Raw genomic sequence first — 19,431 nt, 5'->3', positions numbered from 1 at the left:
TTGACAAGTTTCTTTATGGATGCAACCCACATACTTAACTCTACTGCTCAATTTACAAATGTATTTTACTTACAAATGTGTCACTATTTAAAGGGAAATAAACAGGTTATCCAACTGTACAATACTTACTGCTAAGAACCATTCCTACAACAAGGAAATAATCAACCAAACATATTTTTATGCTCACTGTGCTAACCTTAGTCAAATTCAAGACTTAATAATGAGTTCTTCTCTTTTAGTTTGTGTTTTTCTCTGGTTCTCTGCCAAAAACATCTTCCATGCATTATTGGTATTGTAGTGACAATGTGGACAACCATTTATCCTAACAGCTTCTAACTTTGCATGTTGTGAAAAGAAGACCAGTTGGTGAGAGAACCTATAATTTACACTTAAGCTACATTTAAAAACTGAATCCAATATTTGTATATATTTATGTCCACCTGTTTTTTTTTACTGGAACCTATAATAAAATAGTTTTTTTTTTCTGTGCATGGAGCGTACCATTTGACCATGCTTCCATCTCATTACTCTGTTTAAGTGGAACTAAACCACAGCTAAACATTTTTTTGCAGATAAAATTGGCTGTAAGCGTACTCAATTTAGGTTAATGTGCAATTTTTTGCATTTTCATGTAAATTTCTTTACAATATTTTTCCTAAGACTGTCTTAGAGTTGCCCTGTTTCGGTCTCAACGGTGGCCACTAGCAGTTGAATTTTCCTGTTGATTCAAACTATACATCTTGGTACATGTCTACGTCACAGGTCCGCGTTCGGCGTGCTTCTACTTGTTTCTGAACTCCTGTTGAATCCGTAGCAACATCTTTCTTCATCTTAAAGAAAAAAATGCTTCCTGTTCGTGTTTTTTCCAGATAAACTTTTAGTTTTGACTGTTGCAACCAAGGAGACAGATGGCTTCATGCGTTTTCTGAGGTCGGCTAAACACTTCAACTACACTGTAAAAGTAAGACCTGCTGCTTCTCTATCCCTTTAAATAAAAAATGAAAACCGTAATTGTTATTTTTTGTGTGATCATTGCATTTTTTTTATACATTTCTGATAACTCTGTGTGCGTATATGTGTGTGTACATGTGTTTTTGCGTGTGTCTTTGTTTCCAGGTTCTTGGCCGTGGCGAGGAATGGAGGGGAGGTGATTACATGTCGGCTCCAGGAGGAGGTCAGAAGGTGCGCCTCCTGAAAGCTGCTCTGCTGGAGATAAAATCTGAGGACCAGATCATCCTGTTTATTGACAGGTATGGTGTGACTGACTCACATTCAACCTGCACCTGGTGTTTGTTGATTTGTCCATTTTATACCTGATTTTTAATAGGTCTAAGTTAAAAAAAACATTCCTCTAAAGATGTTCAGGTATTGGACTCTAAATAAAAACAGTTAAAGTCTAAAGGAAACACTAAAAGACATTTAGAAAGTTTAAAGAAATAATGAAGTCATAAAACAGTCTGGCTGCTTTGAAGAAAAATGGAAAGGACTCAGGAATTTGAAACAGTCCTGCAAGTAAAATTTACAATGTTCAGTTTTATTGCAATGTCTTTTACTTTCTGAAGGTTTTTGAGATTACATTTTAGCTGAAGGACTACAGGCATCCAGATAGATGAAGTGAATGAGCCCATCTACTGAAGACAAGTATTTTTGTATTCAACTAAATGAAACCACTGGCAGCTTAACTCCTCAGATGAAAAGCATTTTACAGAAGGAAACCCCTCATTAGTCCCACTCGTCGTGCCAGATGGAGCACTAAATGTTTCCTTTTTCTCTTCCTTGTTAACACAGCTACGACGTGGTTTTCACCTCAGGCCCTAAAGAGCTGCTGAGGAAGTTCCAGCAGGCTAAACACAAGGTGGTATTTTCATCCGAGAGCCTCATTTGGCCAGACAGACATCTGGAAGACAAATATCCCCACGTCAGAGAGGGGAACAGGTTTCTGGGTTCAGGAGGTGGGTCAGTCAGCACAGGTCACATGGCTCTTAATGTTAAAAGCTGTATTTATATGAAGAAAAAAACATTTTGTTTTTAAATCAGCTAAACATAAACTGCTATTCTCAGACTGTGTTATCAGTGCTGTGCAAAAGTCTTGATCCTGACTCAACTTTCTATCTATTAGCTTACACTCACCCCAAGTTACTTGTGATCTGTTGAAGTCATTTTGAGCCATAATGCCTCAGGATTTTGGAAGTTGTTCCTTGGACTTTTGTGACTTTTTTCTTATTTTTAACCAGTTTCAGAGAAATATTTATTTGTTTGTCAAGCCTATTAACTTTCACCTATAATTCAGACACAAAAACAAAACAAAAAGAAAAAAAAGAACAAAAAAATAGACAAAGGAATAATGAGGTGTAAAAATTTAGAAAATATACAAAATACAATATTAATTTACATGTAAACGATCTACAATGTTGGATGCATAAAAAAAACTTAAACAGACATGCATGTAAATAAATAAACCAAAATGAGCTAAATAAAGGTTTTCTCATCAATCCAAAGATTTGTGTTAAATGTAGGAATGCACAACATATCAGCATTACCACCGGTATCAGCTGATGTTAGTTATTTTTTAACAGACCGATATTAGTTCGATAGAAAAAACTGGGCCAATATTAATAACTGATGTTTAATTCCATCTTGTTGCTGTTTGTGTTTTGGGAGGGAGAGAGGAGGGGGTGGCCATGTTGTATTTGTTTGGTCATGTAATGCAGCACAGGATTGTGGGATGTCTAACTAAAAAAGCAGTAATCTCAGCAGTGTGGTCATTTTTTCATGGTGTCGAAAGAGTCTGGAAATCTATATAATATCAGAAAATATGATTAATATTGGATATTGATATCGGCCCAAATTAAAATGTTCTGCCCTTTCTTTGAGTGATTTTTCTCTGGGAGCCAGCTGTGCTGGTTGTGTTAACAGGAGCTGCTGAAGTGGCACATTTCTACAGTCAGCATTTCACCAACCAGTAAAAACAGACCTCATTCATAGTGCCAATTTGACACTAACACACACACACACCCACCCACACACACACACACACACACATATATTATGTGTTTCTATCTTTACAGATACTTTGTATTGACTGCCTTTCATTTTCCATTAATTTCTGTGGCCCAACTATAATTCTCACCAGTACCAGTACATACCTAACCTTAATCCTAACTTAAACTAAATTCACACCTTAATCCTAAACTTAACCCCGACCCAAAAACTGCACTTTTTCTCATGGGGCCCTGGCTTCGGACCCCATAAGGAGGAGGAGGTCCTCACAACGTTGTATATGTTTGACAAATGGGCCTTACACACAAAGCTCACTGTACTTGTTTGTACAAACTGAAGGCCAGTGTTCTAGTCAGGCGTGATTTCTGTTGGTTTTATTTTGTCCTCAGGCTTCATTGGATACATTCCCAGCATCAAAGAAATGATCGCTAACTGGACAGGAGAGGAGAATGACAGTGACCAGCTCTTCTTCACTAAGATTTACATAGATCCAGCTAAAAGGGTAAGATATGTTTCACTGTAAAAAAAAAACAACAAAGAAGCCCCTTTAATTAAAACAATCAGCTACAGGTAATGAGACTCAGCACGACCTGCACGCATTTCATAATAAAAGCTTCTAGTAACTTGGTTGCAAAATGTTTCCTTTTTTAACTTGCGGCACAAAAACACTTGAATAAATATTTACATACAAAGATCTAAATAAGCTGAAAATTTAAACCATCCACCAAAAATATTTAACTCACTCGATTGTTTTTAAATGTATTTTCAGAAAACTTTAAACATCACTCTGGACACTAAATGCAGGTTGTTCCAGAACCTTCACGGAGCTCTCGGTGAGTGTTTAAAGTCAATCCAATTACAACAACCTTTTAACACCTAAACCATCTTTTCACTGTTTAGTTTAGTGGACACACGTCACTCTGACACATTGTAAGGAATGGAAAGCCCACTCTGTTACATTTGTTGTTCTGTTGAGGGGTTATGAGCCATCATTATTTTACCTGGAATAGATCATGTTTAGCCATTATTACTTTAATTAAATAAATTCAATTCAATTCAAAGATACTTTATTGATCCCCGAGGGGAAATTAGAATTCCAGTACAACCCATCCAAACAGACACCATGACACAAGACAAGGGGGGGACAGGTCACCGAGGCTTTGCTGCCCGCTCACAGGCGCTGCCCTTGACTTTCCAGATAACAATTTTGAGAGTAGGAGAAAGACAAGAATGTTTCTGTCATATTCAAACAAATCTTACCTAAAAATGTCATTGTTGTTCTCGCAAACTAGGGCTGCAGCCAGAGGCGTAAATCCTGGGGGGGAGACAAGGGATCTTGCATAAAGATGTCCCCCCAAAAATCATTGTAAACACAAATAAAATGTTCGTCGTTGTCGTTTTCCGCTTATCCGGTGACCGGGTCGCGGGGGCAGCAGACTCAGCAGAGACGCCCAGACGTCCCTCTCCCCAGAAACCTCCTCCAGTTCCTCCAGGGCGAGCCCAAGGCGTTCCCAGGCCAGCCGAGAGACATAGTCCCTCCAGCGTGTCCTGGGCCGTCCCCTGGGCCTCCTCCCGGTGGGACGTGCCTGGAACACCTCCCGAGGAAGGCGTCCAGGAGGCATCCGGTATAGATGCCCGAGCCACCTCAACTGGCTCCTCTCGATGTGGAGGAGCAGCAGCTCTACTCCAAGCCCCTCCCGGATGGCCGAGCTCCTCACCCTATCTCTATGGGAGTTCCTGGCCACCCTACGGAGGAAGCTCATTTCAGCCGCTTGTATCCGGGATCTTGTCCTTTCAGTCCTGACCCAAAGTTCATGGCCATAGGTGAGGGTAGGAACGTAGACCGACCAGTAAATTGAGAGCTTTGCTTTTCGGCTCAGCTCTCTCTTCACCACAATGGACCGGCACAGCGCCCCCATTACTGTGGCAGCCGCACCGATCCGTCTGTCGATCTCCCGCTCCATTCTCCCCTCACTTGTGAACAAGACCCCGAGATACCTAAACTCCTCCACTTGAGGCAGGAACTCCCCTCCAACCTGAAGAGGACAAGCCACCCTTTTCTGGTCTAGAACCATGGTCTCGGACTTGGAGGAGCTGATCTTCATCCCAGCTGCTTCACACTCGGCTGCGAACCGCCACAGCGCATGCTGTAGGTCTTGGCTAGAGGGGGCCAGCAGGACCACGTCATCCGCAAAATGAAGAGACGAAATCCACTGGTCCCCAAACCAGACCCCCTCCGGCCCTTGGCTGCGCCTAGAAATCCTGTCCATAAAAGTTATGAACAGGACCGGTGACAAAGGGCAGCCCTGCCGGAGTCCAACATGCACTGGGAACAGGTCCGACTTAGTGCCGGCAATGCGGACCAAACTCCTGCTCCGCTCGTACAGAGACCGGATGGTCCCTAATAAAGGGCCCCCGATTCCATACTCCTGGAGAACCCCCCACAGGGCATCACGAGGAACACAGTCGAATGCCTTCTCCAGGTCCACAAAACACATGTGAACCGGTTTGGCAAACTCCCATGAACCCTCGAGCACCCTGTAGAGGGTATAGAGCTGGTCCAGTGTTCCACGGCCGGGACGAAAACCACACTGCTCCTACTGAAGCCGAGGTTCGACTATCGGCCGGACTCTCCTCTCCAATACCCTGGCGTAGGCCTTACCAGGGAGGCTGAGGAGTATGATCCCCCTGTAGTTGGAACACACCCTCCGGTCCCCCTTCCTATGAAGGGGGACCACCACCCCAGTCTGCCAGTCCAGAGGCACTGTCCCCGACACCACGCAATGTTGAAGAGGCGTGTCAACCATGACAGCCCTACAACATCTAGAGACTTGAGGTACTCAGGGCGGATCTCATCCACCCCCGAAGCCTTGCCACTGCGGAGCTTTTTAACCACCTCGGTGACTTCAGCCTGGGTGATGAAAGAGTCCAACCTCGAGTCCCCAGCCTCTGTTTCCACCATGGAATGCGTGATGGCAGGATTGAGGAGATCCTCGAAGTACTCCTTCCACCGCCCGATAATGTCCTCAGTTGAGGTCAGCAGTCTCCCACCCCCACTATAAACAGTGTTGGCGAAGCACTGCTTCCTCCTGAGGCGCCGGACGGTTTGCCAGAATCGCTTCGAGGCCAACTGGTAGTCCTTCTCCATGGCCTCACCGAACTCCTCCCAGGCCCGGGTTTTTGCCTCTGCCACAGCCCGGGCTGCAGCACGCTTGGCCTCACGGTACCCGTCAGCCGCCTCTGGAGTCCCACAAGCCAACCGCAGCTGACAGGACTCCCTCTTCAGCCCGACAGCATCCCCCACTGCCGGTGTCCACCACCGGGTTCTGGGATCGCCGCCGCGACAGGCACCGCAGACCTTACGGCCGCAGCTACGGGCAGCAGCATCGACAATAGATGCGGAGAACATGGTCCACTCGGACTCTATGTCTCCAACATCCCCCGGGATCTGGTCGAAGCTCTCCCGGAGGTGGGAGTTGAATACATCCCTGGCAAATAAAATGTTTTAAATAATAATAATATCAAAAATCAAATAAAACTACAACTCAAGCGGTTTAAGTTATAGTCGTGAAATGCGTTTCTTATTTGTTGAAAGATCATGTCCCCCTCTATTCCACAAAGTGCTTTGGTCCGCATGCCGTTTCCAGTGGGTGTAGCTCCTCACCAGTGTCGTGGTCCAGTGAGTGAAAGGCTCACCTGATGAGGAAACTACTTAAATGTGTAAAAGCCATTAAGTCATTTACCACTTGTTCAATAAGCACAAGGTTGTGACATGACAAGTAACATTTCTCCCACAAAAATCAGCCTCTTTTTTATTAGCTCATGGGTTAAGCAAATAGCCTACCTTATGATGGTTATCTAGTTCAAACTAGTATGTAGTATAGCAGCAGAGACAGGAGACAGGGCAGCTGGAAGAGAGAAGAGGAGGGAGGACGAAGAGAAAAGAGACAAAGACAGACGAAATAAGAGAGATCACTCAGGACAGAGAGGAAAACTACAGGTCCTTCTCAAAATATTAGCATATTGTGATAAAGTTCATTATTTTCCATAATGTCATGATGAAAATTTAACATTCATATATTTTAGATTCATTGCACACTAACTGAAATATTTCAGGTCTTTTATTGTCTTAATACGGATGATTTTGGCATACAGCTCATGAAAACCCAAAATTCCTATCTCACAAAATTAGCATATTTCATCCGACCAATAAAAGAAAAGTGTTTTTAATACAAAAAACGTCAACCTTCAAATAATCATGTACAGTTATGCACTCAATACTTGGTCGGGAATCCTTTGGCAGAAATGACTGCTTCAATGCGGCGTGGCATGGAGGCAATCAGCCTGTGGCACTGCTGAGGTCTTATGGAGGCCCAGGATGCTTCGATAGCGGCCTTTAGCTCATCCAGAGTGTTGGGTCTTGAGTCTCTCAACGTTCTCTTCACAATATCCCACAGATTCTCTATGGGGTTCAGGTCAGGAGAGTTGGCAGGCCAATTGAGCACAGTGATACCATGGTCAGTAAACCATTTACCAGTGGTTTTGGCACTGTGAGCAGGTGCCAGGTCGTGCTGAAAAATGAAATCTTCATCTCCATAAAGCTTTTCAGCAGATGGAAGCATGAAGTGCTCCAAAATCTCCTGATAGCTAGCTGCATTGACCCTGCCCTTGATAAAACACAGTGGACCAACACCAGCAGCTGACACGGCACCCCAGACCATCACTGACTGTGGGTACTTGACACTGGACTTCTGGCATTTTGGCATTTCCTTCTCCCCAGTCTTCCTCCAGACTCTGGCACCTTGGTTTCTGAATGACATGCAGAATTTGCTTTCATCCGAAAAAAGTACTTTGGACCACTGAGCAACAGTCCAGTGCTGCTTCTCTGTAGCCCAGGTCAGACGCTTCTGCCGCTGTTTCTGGTTCAAAAGTGGCTTGACCTGGGGAATGCGGCACCTGTAGCCCATTTCCTGCACACGCCTGTGCACGGTGGCTCTGGATGTTTCTACTCCAGACTCAGTCCACTGCTTCCGCAGGTCCCCCAAGGTCTGGAATCGGCCCTTCTCCACAATCTTCCTCAGGGTCCGGTCACCTCTTCTCGTTGTGCAGCGTTTTCTGCCACACTTTTTCCTTCCCACAGACTTCCCACTGAGGTGCCTTGATACAGCACTCTGGGAACAGCCTATTTGTTCAGAAATGTCTTTCTGTGTCTTACCCTCTTGCTTGAGGGTGTCAATAGTGGCCTTCTGGACAGCAGTCAGGTCCACAGTCTTACCCATGATTGGGGTTTTGAGTGATGAACCAGGCTGGGAGTTTTAAAGGCCTCAGGAATCTTTTGCAGGTGTTTAGAGTTAACTCGTTGATTCAGATGATTAGGTTCATAGCTCGTTTAGAGACCCTTTTAATGATATGCTAATTTTGTGAGATAGGAATTTTGGGTTTTCATGAGCTGTATGCCAAAATCATCCGTATTAAGACAATAAAAGACCTGAAATATTTCAGTTAGTGTGCAATGAATCTAAAATATATGAATGTTAAATTTTCATCATGACATTATGGAAAATAATGAACTTTATCACAATATGCTAATATTTTGAGAAGGACCTGTAGATGAGGGAAAAAAGGGGAGAAAATAAAGACAGATTTTTCAAACAGTCTGTCAGGATGTTAATGTCAGCTATAGGACTCATTTATATTTTACTGACATTTTAGATTTGTTCCTGGAGCGGCACTTATATTTTGAAATGTATATAAGTATTCTTAATTCAAGTTTGATTGTTTTTTGTAGTGTAGTAGTTATCACAAGACTCATGTTCAGTTTGACAGATTTCTAGTTTCTTTTAAAGTTTATTTTAAAGATTGTTCAGATTTGATTATAAAAACTTGATACAAAACTTTGTTCTGATTCTATAGGAAACAATAGGAATTTTAATGTATTATTATTAATTATGCATAGAAGTTTTTTTTGTTTTGTAATGGGTGTGTGCTAATGACAACATGCCCTGTGAATGTGTGTCCAATTCTCAGCCAACCAGGTCAGTAAAGAACAATGTCTTAATTACTATTATTACTTTCAAAAACATGATTTAACATGCTGAGGGGTCAACCCAACAAGGAAAGTCGCAAAGGAGCAGGAAAGAGCTTTTTTTAATGTCCCCCCCAGGAATTACTCTGAAATTTTCCTGCTTATTGTCCCCCCAAAAAATGAAATGGGATTTTCGCCTCTGGCTGCAGCTAACCATTAGTTTAGTAATTAATTGTTCTATCGATTAATCTCATGATTATTACATTCATTTAACTACTTAAGCTTATTTTTTGAGTAACAGAAAGCATCAAAGAGAAAACGCAAGTAAACAAATGCAAGTTTAGTCTTTAGTGCAAACATGAACCTTTGTAGCAATGGATGCAGTTAAATGAATGTTCTAACATCAACATGTGAGAAGCTTGGCCCGTTCTGGTTGACTGAACATCAATACAGTGCTAGCTGCCTCTGTAGTGAAAATAGTCACAAACAAAAAAGTGCATAAAGTGTCACTTGCATATATGAGATTTTTTTCAACATCAAAAAGCATAATGTCATCCAGATGAAGTAGACACACATTACCCATCAAAAAGGTTACGTCAGAAAAATATAGATTTCTGGTGTTCTATTGGAGCGCCGTTGCAGCGGATGTTTTCTGCTCAGCTGTTGCAGCATTGAGGATATGCTATTATGGAATGTTAATGTAGTTGTACAGTACATGCACTGCACTGGGTTTTCTTTTCTGTTATGTTTAAAGTGATCCCAGACCTTTGACCTTTACTTGAAAGAACTACAGACTTTTATGTAAAACAAAATATTATTACACAAACAGTGGCAATTTAAAGTGCTAGAAAAAAGTGTCTGCATGATCCTTTATGAGACTATATTTAGTAGTGGAGGTCTGACTAGATTTTAGCTTTAGTTTCCAGGAAAAACTAATTGATTAACAAAAAGACACTTCAATTCAAATAATCTGAACTATCTATTTAAGACTTAAGCTTGTTTAGATTTTTTTCATGTGGAGAATTTTAGGTATAATGTTCATTATTAAGACGGATAAAGCTAATTGGTGTATATTTCTTTTTGTTACTGTCAAAAATATGAATGATAAAGTAGAACATAATATAGGGGAATCCAACTTTTTCCACTTCCAGTAAACAATGGCTGGATCACGTACAGGACAGCTGAATGACATCAAACTTACAAATGCAGAAAAAGTTCACAGATCAGTGTCCAGCTTTACTGAGCAAACTTAAAGGACACTAATGTTTTGGCACCATCTGTGACTCTGTTGAAGACAGGGATGGTCCTAAAACATTATTATCCATGATGTTTGCACAATAAAGCTGGGATCTGATCTGTTCACTCCTCCTTTTTGGCATTGTTCGTATGGCATCTAGAAATTCCTGCTAGCAGACACTAAGTCTTCCTCATTGTTCTAAAATCACAGATCAATGCTGATTTTAGATTAATATAAATGATGGAGTAATACTGAAGAAATCAAACATGAAAAACATAACTGTTTCATAGCAGAGGAGTGGCATCGGTCACATTTGATCTAGGTTTCAAATGTAGCTTTGAATTGTTAGATGTTGTTGCGGAGCTGGGTAACAGTGTCTTCCTCATCAGTTAAGATGCATCTTGGCTGATTCACATTTCTGATCATCAAACCGCTTCTGGAGTTCAGCTGATTTTTCTGGTGTTATTGTGATGGCCCACATTTAGATAAATAAAATGGTAATTCTTGTTCATCTGTATACAAAACCTTAAGCAAAACTGCCGACATCATAATATTGCATTGGGCTTGAATGATCCCGATTTAGTTCTGAAATTAGTAACAAACTTTGGGATGAAGACTGAGTGGCACATCATGATGTTATTCAGATAGAAGTGAAAGTATGCATTTGGAACATTATTATTGATGAATAGGATTAATAGGGGTATTTCTAGGATACACAACCAATGTATGTATGTACACACGTGGAAAGATTGTTGGTACCCCTCAGTTAATGAAAGAAAAACCCACAATGGTCACAGAAATTACTTGAATCTGACAAAGGTAATAATGAATACAAATCATATGACAATGAACAAATGAAAGTCAGACATTGCTTTTCAAACAGGCTTCAACAGAATTATTTAAACAAATAAACTCATGAAACAGGATGGTACCCCTGAAAATAATGTGACCAAAGGGACATGTTAAATCAAGGTGTGTCCATTAATTAGCATCACAGGTGTCTACATCCTTGTAATCAGTCAGTGGGCCTATATATAGGGCTACAGGTAGTCACTGTGCTGTTGGGTGACATGGTGTGTACCACACTCAACATGGACCAGAGGAAGCGAAGGAAAGAGTCTCAGGAGATTAGAAAGAAAATTATAGACAAGTATGTTAAAGGTAAAGGTTATAAGACCATCTCCAAGCAGCTACATGTTCCTGTGACTACAGCTGCACATATTATTCAGAAATGTAAGATCCATGGGACTGTAGCCAACCTCCCTGGACGTGGCTGCAGGAGGAACATTGATGACAAAACAAAGAGACGGATAAAACGAAGGGTAACAAAAGAGCCCAGAAAAACTTCTAAAGAGACTAAAGGTGAACTTCAAGCTCAAAGAACATCAGTGTCAGATCGCACCAACCGATGTTGTTTGAGGCAAAGTGGACTTAATGGGAGACGATCAAGGAGATCATTGTTGAAAACAAATCATAAAAAAAGACAGACTGGAATTTGCCAAACTACATGTTGACAAGCCACAAGGCTTCTGAGAGAATGTCCTATGGACAGATGAGACAAAAGTTGAACTTTTTGGCAAGGCACATCAGCTCTATGTTCGCAGACAGAAAAATGAAGTATATGAAGTAAAGAACAGTGTCCCTACTGTGAAACATGGAGGAGGTTCTGTTATGTTCTGGGGCTGCTCTGCTGCATCTGGCTCAGGGTGTCTTGAATCTGTGAAGGTATAATGAAATCTGAAGACTATCTAGAGAGAAATGTGCTGCCCAGTGTCAGAAAGCTTGGTCTCAGTCGCAGGTCATGGGTCTTGCAACAGGATAATGACCCAAAACACACAGCTAAAAACACCCAAGAATGGCTAAGAGGAAAACATTGGACTATTCTGAAGTGACCTTCTATGACCCCTGACCTAAATCCTATTGAGCATCTTTGGAAGGAGCTGAAACATGCCGTCTGGAAAAGGCTCCTTTCAAACTTGAGGAGTGGGTCAAAATACCTGCTGAGAGGTGCTGTAGTCTCATTGAGAGTTATAAGAATCATCTGATTGCAGCGATTGCCTCAAAAGGTTTTGCAACAAAATATTAAGTTAAGGGTACCATCATTTTTGTCCAGGCTTGTTTCATTACTTATTATTTTTTTAAATAATTCTGTTGAAGGATGTTTGAAAAGCAACGTCTGACATTCATTTGTTCATTTTCATAGAATTTGTATTCATTATTACCTTTGTCAGGTTATAGTTATTTCTGTGACCATGGTGGGTTTTTCTTTCATTAACTGAGGGGTACCAACAATTTTGTCCACGTGTGTATGTATTATGTGTATGTACAGTACAGACCAAACGTTTGGACACACCTCATTCAAACAGTTGTCTTTCTTTTCATGACTATGAATATTTTAGCTTCACACTGAAGGCATCAAAACTATGAATTAACATGTGGAATTATATACTGAACAAAAAAGTGTGAAACAACTGAAAATATGTCTTATATCCTAGGTTCTTCAAAGTAGCCACCTTTTGCTTTGATTACTACTCCACACACTCTTGGTATTTCAAGCCTTATAAATGGGGTTGGGACCATCAGTTGTGTTGTGCAGGAGGTGGATACAGTATACAGCTGATAGTCCTACTGAATAGACTGTTAGAATTTGTATTATGGCAAGAAAAAAGCAGCTAAGTAAAGAATAATGAGTGGCCATCATTACTTTAAGAAATGCAGGTCAGTCAGTCAGAACAGTTGGGAAAACTTTGAAAGTGTCACCAAGTGCAGTCGCAAAAACCATCAAGCGCTACAAAGAAACTGGCTCACATGAGGACCGCCCCAGGAAAGGAAGACCAAGAGTCACCTCTGCTGCGGACAATAAGTTAATCCGAGTCACCAGCCTCAGAAATCGCAGGTTAACAGCAGCTCAGATTAGAGAACAGGTCAATACCACACAGAGTTCTAGCAGCAGACACATCTCTAGAACAACTGTTAAGAGGAGACTGTGAATCAGGCCTTCATGGTAAAATAGCTGCTAGGAAACCACTGCTGAGGACAGGCAACAAGCAGAAGAGACTTGTTTGGGCTAAAGAACACAAGGAATGGACATTAGACCAGTGGAAATCTGTGCTTTGGTCTGATGAGTCCAAGTTTGAGATCTTTTGGTTCCAACCACCGTGTCTTTGTGCGGCGCAGAAGAGGTGAACGGATGGACTCTACAGCTCATGAAAACCCAAAATTCCTATCTCACAAAATTAGCATATCATTAAAAGGGTCTCTAAACGAGCTATGAACCTAATCATCTGAATCAACGAGTTAACTCTAAACACCTGCAAAAGATTCCTGAGGCCTTTAAAACTCCCAGCCTGGTTCATCACTCAAAACCCCAATCATGGGTAAGACTGCCGACCTGACTGCTGTCCAGAAGGCCACTATTGACACCCTCAAGCAAGAGGGTAAGACACAGAAAGAAATTTCTGAACGAATAGGCTGTTCCCAGAGTGCTGTATCAAGGCACCTCAGTGGGAAGTCTGTGGGAAGGAAAAAGTGTGGCAGAAAACGCTGCACAACGAGAAGAGGTGACCGGACCCTGAGGAAGATTGTGGAGAAGGGCCGATTCCAGACCTTGAGGGACCTGCGGAAGCAGTGGACTGAGTCTGGAGTAGAAACATCCAGAGCCACCGTGCACAGGCGTGTGCAGGAAATGGGCTACAGGTGCCGCATTCCCCAGGTCAAGCCACTTTTGAACCAGAAACAGCGGCAGAAGCGCCTGACCTGGGCTACAGAGAAGCAGCACTGGACTGTTGCTCAGTGGTCCAAAGTACTTTTTTCGGATGAAAGCAAATTCTGCATGTCATTCGGAAATCAAGGTGCCAGAGTCTGGAGGAAGACTGGGGAGAAGGAAATGCCAGAAGTCCAGTGTCAAGTACCCACAGTCAGTGATGGTCTGGGGTGCCGTGTCAGCTGCTGGTGTTGGTCCACTGTGTTTTATCAAGGGCAGGGTCAATGCAGCTAGCTATCAGAAGATTTTGGAGCACTTCATGCTTCCATCTGCTGAAAAGCTTTATGGAGATGAAGGTTTCATTTTTCAGCACGACCTGGCACCTGCTCACAGTGCCAAAACCACTGGTAAATGGTTTACTGACCATGGTATCACTGTGCTCAATTGGCCTGCCAACTCTCCTGACCTGAACCCCATAGAGAATCTGTGGGATATTGTGAAGAGAACGTTGAGAGACTCAAGACCCAACACTCTGGATGAGTTAAAGGCCGCTATCGAAGCATCCTGGGCCTCCATAAGACCTCAGCAGTGCCACAGGCTGATTGCCTCCATGCCACGCCGCATTGAAGCAGTCATTTCTGTAAAAGGATTCCGGACCAAGTATTGAGTGCATAACTGTACATGATTATTTGAAGGTTGATGTTTTTTGTATTAAAAACACTTTTCTTTTATTGGTCGGATGAAATATGCTAATTTTGTGAGATAGGAATTTTGGGTTTTCATGAGCTGTATGCCAAAATCATCCATATTAAGACAATAAAAGACCTGAAATATTTCAGTTAGTGTGCAATGAATCTAAAATATATGAATGTTACATTTTCATCATTACATTATGGAAAATAATGAACTTTATCACAATATGCTAATATTTTGAGAAGGACCTGTACATGCCTGGTTCCCACCGTGAAGCATGGAGGAGGAGGTGTGATGGTGTGGGGGTGCTTTGCTGGTGACACTGTTGGGGATTTATTCAAAATTGAAGGCATACTGAACCAGCATGGCTACCACAGCATCTTGCAGCAGCATGCTATTCCATGCGGTTTGCGTTTAGTTGGACCATCATTTCTTTTTCAACAAGACAATGACCCCAAACACACCTCCAGGCTGTGTAAGGACTATTTGACCAAGAAGGAGAGTGATGGGGTGCTGCGCCAGATGACTTGGCCTCCACAGTCACCGGACCTGAACCCAATCCAGATGGTTTGGGGTGAGCTGGACTGCAGAGTGAAGGCAAAAGGGCCAACAAGTGCTAAGCATCTCTGGGAACTCCTTCAAGACTGTTGGAAAACCATTTCAGGTGACTACCTCTTGAAGCTCATCACCAGAATACCAAGAGTGTGTGGAGCAGTAATCAAAGCAAAAGGTGGCTACTTTGAAGAACCTAGAATATAAGACATATTTTCAGTTGTTTCACACGTTTTTGTTCAGTATATAATTCCACATGTGTTCATTCATAGTTTTGATGCCTTCAGTGTGAAGCTATAATATTCCTAGTCATGAAAATAAAGAACACTCTTTGAATGAGAAGGTGTGTCCAAACTTTTGGTCTGTACTGTATGTCTAGGAGTTTCTTCAAACTTCTTTATTTACTTATTTATATTGCTGCATTGTCTGCACAGTGAATTTAAAGTAAAATGGAACCAGAAAGGTTTCAGTTGTCTAGTTTACAGTGTTTTTCTGGACCTCTAAAGGAATTTGGAAAGTCTTTGTCAAAGTACATAAAGACATCAATACTTGAGGGGCTTGAGGCCCAAAAATCTTCACTGTGGAGGTTTTATCATAAGCTTCTGTATCCACATGCAATGCATGTTTTACCAAAAAAAATACTGAATACTGAGTACTAATACTGAAACTACCGTCTCAGTACCGTCTTGCCATCCGAAAGTTGTAGGTTTGATTAAAGCTTCCTCCTGCTACATGTTGATGTGCCCCTTTGCAAGCCACTTCACCCCAGGTTGCCTGCTGTGTATCGGTGTATGAATGTGTGTGTTTGTGAGCGTGATTGGGTGAATGTCACTCTAGCGCAGAGTGCTTTGAGTGGTTGGTATGACTGGAAGAGCACTATATAGATTCAGTCTATTTACCATTAGAATTGATTTAGTTAGCTATTAACAAGAGTTGTAAACAGAACATCAAATTAGTATTATACAAATATAACCACCTTGCGAAACAACCTGGCAAAATGTATATATAACTAGGACACTAGTGCATCGGACAGTAACCGGGGCATATAGCCCTGGTTACTGTAAACAGAGTAAACAGATAAAACATCTGATGTTATCATTGTGTACTGATCAGGCATAACAGAGCGGGTCCGAAAACCGTGTCATGGCCAAGGCTCATTGATGCACATGGGGAGTCAAGGCATACTTAACTTATAGGTATTTTTTTGTCCATGTGGGGAATATTCTTCCCCCGAGTCTCATTAAGCCTAATTCAAAGTTTTATAGTAGCTTATTATTGCTCATCAAGTTACTGTTGATTTTTGGCTGCATATAGCATACAGATGAACTAGTGTAGCTGTAACTTCTGAAGAACTTAATGCTAGTTCCGATAGAAAGTTTCATCACAGTTTGTTGTGTATGAGGCAGTCAGAGTGTCCATGCTGGTCATAATGTTGTACCTCATCATTTCCTAATGAACTTGTTTGTCTTTTCAGATGAGGTGGTGCTGAAGTTTGAAGATAGTCGTGTTCGCGCCAGAAATGTGCAGCATGATACCTTGCCTGTAGTCCTTCATGGGAACGGCCCAACAAAGGTACTGCTGTTTTTAACAATCTTGCTCCTCATGTTCTGAGGTACCACTGCCAGATATTGGTGCCATGACTGGGGTGGGTAAACGGTTAATTTAGTTATAACTGAAACACTTCAAAATGATTGGTAAGAAAACCTAGTTTTGACACGATGACCTACAGAAAAACACATTTGTTTTCCAGCTTCAGATGAACTACCTGGGAAACTACATCCCTAACATATGGACATTTGAGACTGGATGCAATGTCTGCCAAGAGAATCTGCGTTCACTCTCATCCCTGAAGGTCTGTTCAGGTGTCCTGCTTGAAACATCAGCCAGCCAGCCACATCTGTTTTCATCAGAGGCAGATTTTCCATCAGATGAATGAAACCTGTCCAACAGAAGTTTTATGAAGCCTGTTGTTGTGTTCTGCAGGAAAGTGAATACCCTCTGGTGGTGATTGGCATCTTCATCCAGCAGCCTACACCATTTGTCACCGTCTTCTTTGAAAATCTTCTAAAGCTCCAGTACCCAAAGAACAGGCTCAAACTCTTCATTTTCAACCAGGTAATGTGCCAATGTCACCTCACCCTGACTCTTAATACATGAGTATGTTTAGAAGTTACTAGAAAACTAACAGAGGCCACCAAAAGCTGAACCAATGAGAACATCTACCTTCTTCTCCCTACATGGACCCAAACATGCCCCCAAATTGTAATTATTCAGTTTTCAATGACATTCTGTGATGGAGGAGGATTTGTTTTCTAGTGCTTCACTTTTTTCCTGCAGGTCTTCTGCAGGAATAGCCGACATTTCCTTTGAGAATTTTTTAACATATCAGGTTTTAGGATGTTTAAAGGATGTTTTTGTCCCTACTACTGCTAGATCCTTTGTGCTGCTTCTAAAGGGTCCCTAAAAACCTACATCAACCTTGATCCAGATGTAATTCAGACAGGCTATAGACCAGGTAGTTCAGTAAAGAATGGACTTTAACAGGCAAGCATATTTTTTTGTGAAGAAAAGTCAAAAGTTGTACATGTTAAGGTGACTACATTTTTTTTGGTTAGGGTCAGACCAAACTAAAACTTCTTGAAGTCCAAGTAGTACCTTGCTCATGTATATATAGGACTGTGTGGATGGATGGATGGATGGATGGATGAGATTCTACTTTCTATCTCTGTCAGTCATGAATATTTTGCTTTGGAAGTACTATGATGGGTTGTTACTGTTTGGTTTAACAGTAACAAACCCTCATATACTCTAGGCGTAAATTTAAATGCAGTACTGAAGCTTGGCTTGAACACATGATGTTCTGAGTAGAACTCTGCTGCAAGCTGCCACTTTGGAAATGTAAATATTCCTGTCAGGCCTGTTTTTGTCCTCAGAGAACAAAGGTGATATGTACTTAATAAACACATATTAAATCTTGTTTTCTCTGCAGGAACCTCATCACGAGCATCAGGTTAGCTCCTTCCTGCAGGACCATGGAAGCCTATATCAGGATGTGAAATCCATTCGGCCTGAAGGGAAGATGGATGGAGCGGCTGCCCGTGACTTGGCCTTGTCAGTTTGAGTTTATGTTAAAAATAGTTTACACCCAAAATGACAACCATCAATTTTCCATAGTATGAAACATGTAGTTTTCTTCTTATGCTTTTCTTATAAACACAACAAATGATTCCTTTGATTCCAAATGTGGGATCAGGTCATCTAGGCTGTCACAAAATAAATCTGATCCATAAATAAATGAACTGAGAAAGAAAAATACAAATTCATCTTTTTTTTATTTCTCATGAATAGACCAACTATATCATCTGTGTTAAAGAGTTTAAACACAGGATTGAGTACAAATTTGACCCTTTAAAATGATTGAGAGGCAGTTCTGTTGTTGGTTCTGCCCGTTGTAGGCTAAGTTTCAGTAGCAAACATTTCTAATGGACTGGATACAGCCAGCGTGCCATTTGAACCACATGTATCAGCCGCCTCATGCTGGAAGCTCTGAATCAAAGAAAGATTAGATCCCTTTCTGTGTTTTAAGGTATGTTCTTAAGCACAAAAAAAACAGACACACTTCTACAGCAGCTTGTAGGAAGGTGACACTTCAGGTCATATGGTGTTATTAGTAAAGGTTTTTATCTTTAGTTGCACCTTTTCTATTCAGACACATCTGTAGCATTAACATCTTTTTATTTATGTCATTCTCTATTGAAGAATTTTTCTTTATTTTTATAACGACTAACATTTAACAACTTAAGAAATCTTAGAGTTCCTTGAAAACAGCTCTGACCCAGACTATTTCAGGGTATTTCTTCAAGTTACTAAAAGACAGTGTATCTGTGTCTGTAAATACGACTCTATGAGAATGTTACTGTAAGTCTTGAATCCGGTGAGATGTTCTCACACTGAGTCCACATATTGACTCCTGCCCTTTGTGATGTGAAGGAAATTTATGATTTGAATCTGGTATTTATTGATTACTCAGCATGACCTGAATCAAACTAAACCCATACATACTAAATACAAGAGTTTTACTCCAGTTTACAGATCATAATGTAGTAAACTTATTAATTCTTTGATCAATGACTTTATTATTGTTACTTTTAAAGAAATGCAAATAGTCCAGTTTTATTTTCCCTAACACAAACCTGCTGCCTGTTTTTCAGTGATATGTGC

At 41.3% G+C, this 19,431-nt stretch overlaps 1 protein-coding gene across 1 annotated transcript in view; it reads left to right on the top strand.

The window, feature by feature from the left end:
• Positions 1 to 19,431, top strand: part of plod1a (procollagen-lysine, 2-oxoglutarate 5-dioxygenase 1a) — a 36,033-nt gene that overhangs the window by 2,109 nt on the left and 14,493 nt on the right. Inside the window, exons 2-11 of the mRNA XM_047361875.1 lie at positions 870 to 961; positions 1,117 to 1,250; positions 1,789 to 1,952; positions 3,390 to 3,502; positions 3,770 to 3,833; positions 16,685 to 16,782; positions 16,961 to 17,062; positions 17,194 to 17,325; positions 18,200 to 18,321; positions 19,422 to 19,431. The exon at positions 19,422 to 19,431 is cut by the window's right edge and continues 95 nt beyond it. Coding sequence (XP_047217831.1) covers positions 870 to 961; positions 1,117 to 1,250; positions 1,789 to 1,952; positions 3,390 to 3,502; positions 3,770 to 3,833; positions 16,685 to 16,782; positions 16,961 to 17,062; positions 17,194 to 17,325; positions 18,200 to 18,321; positions 19,422 to 19,431 — 1,031 coding nt within the window. The remainder of the gene's footprint in view (positions 1 to 869; positions 962 to 1,116; positions 1,251 to 1,788; positions 1,953 to 3,389; positions 3,503 to 3,769; positions 3,834 to 16,684; positions 16,783 to 16,960; positions 17,063 to 17,193; positions 17,326 to 18,199; positions 18,322 to 19,421) is intronic.

Source organism: Girardinichthys multiradiatus, chromosome 1 (assembly GCF_021462225.1).
Source record: "Girardinichthys multiradiatus isolate DD_20200921_A chromosome 1, DD_fGirMul_XY1, whole genome shotgun sequence".
Taxonomy (NCBI): domain Eukaryota; kingdom Metazoa; phylum Chordata; class Actinopteri; order Cyprinodontiformes; family Goodeidae; genus Girardinichthys; species Girardinichthys multiradiatus.
The sequence above is the reverse complement of the archived record's forward strand: the minus strand, read 5'-3'. Positions and strand labels throughout refer to the sequence as shown.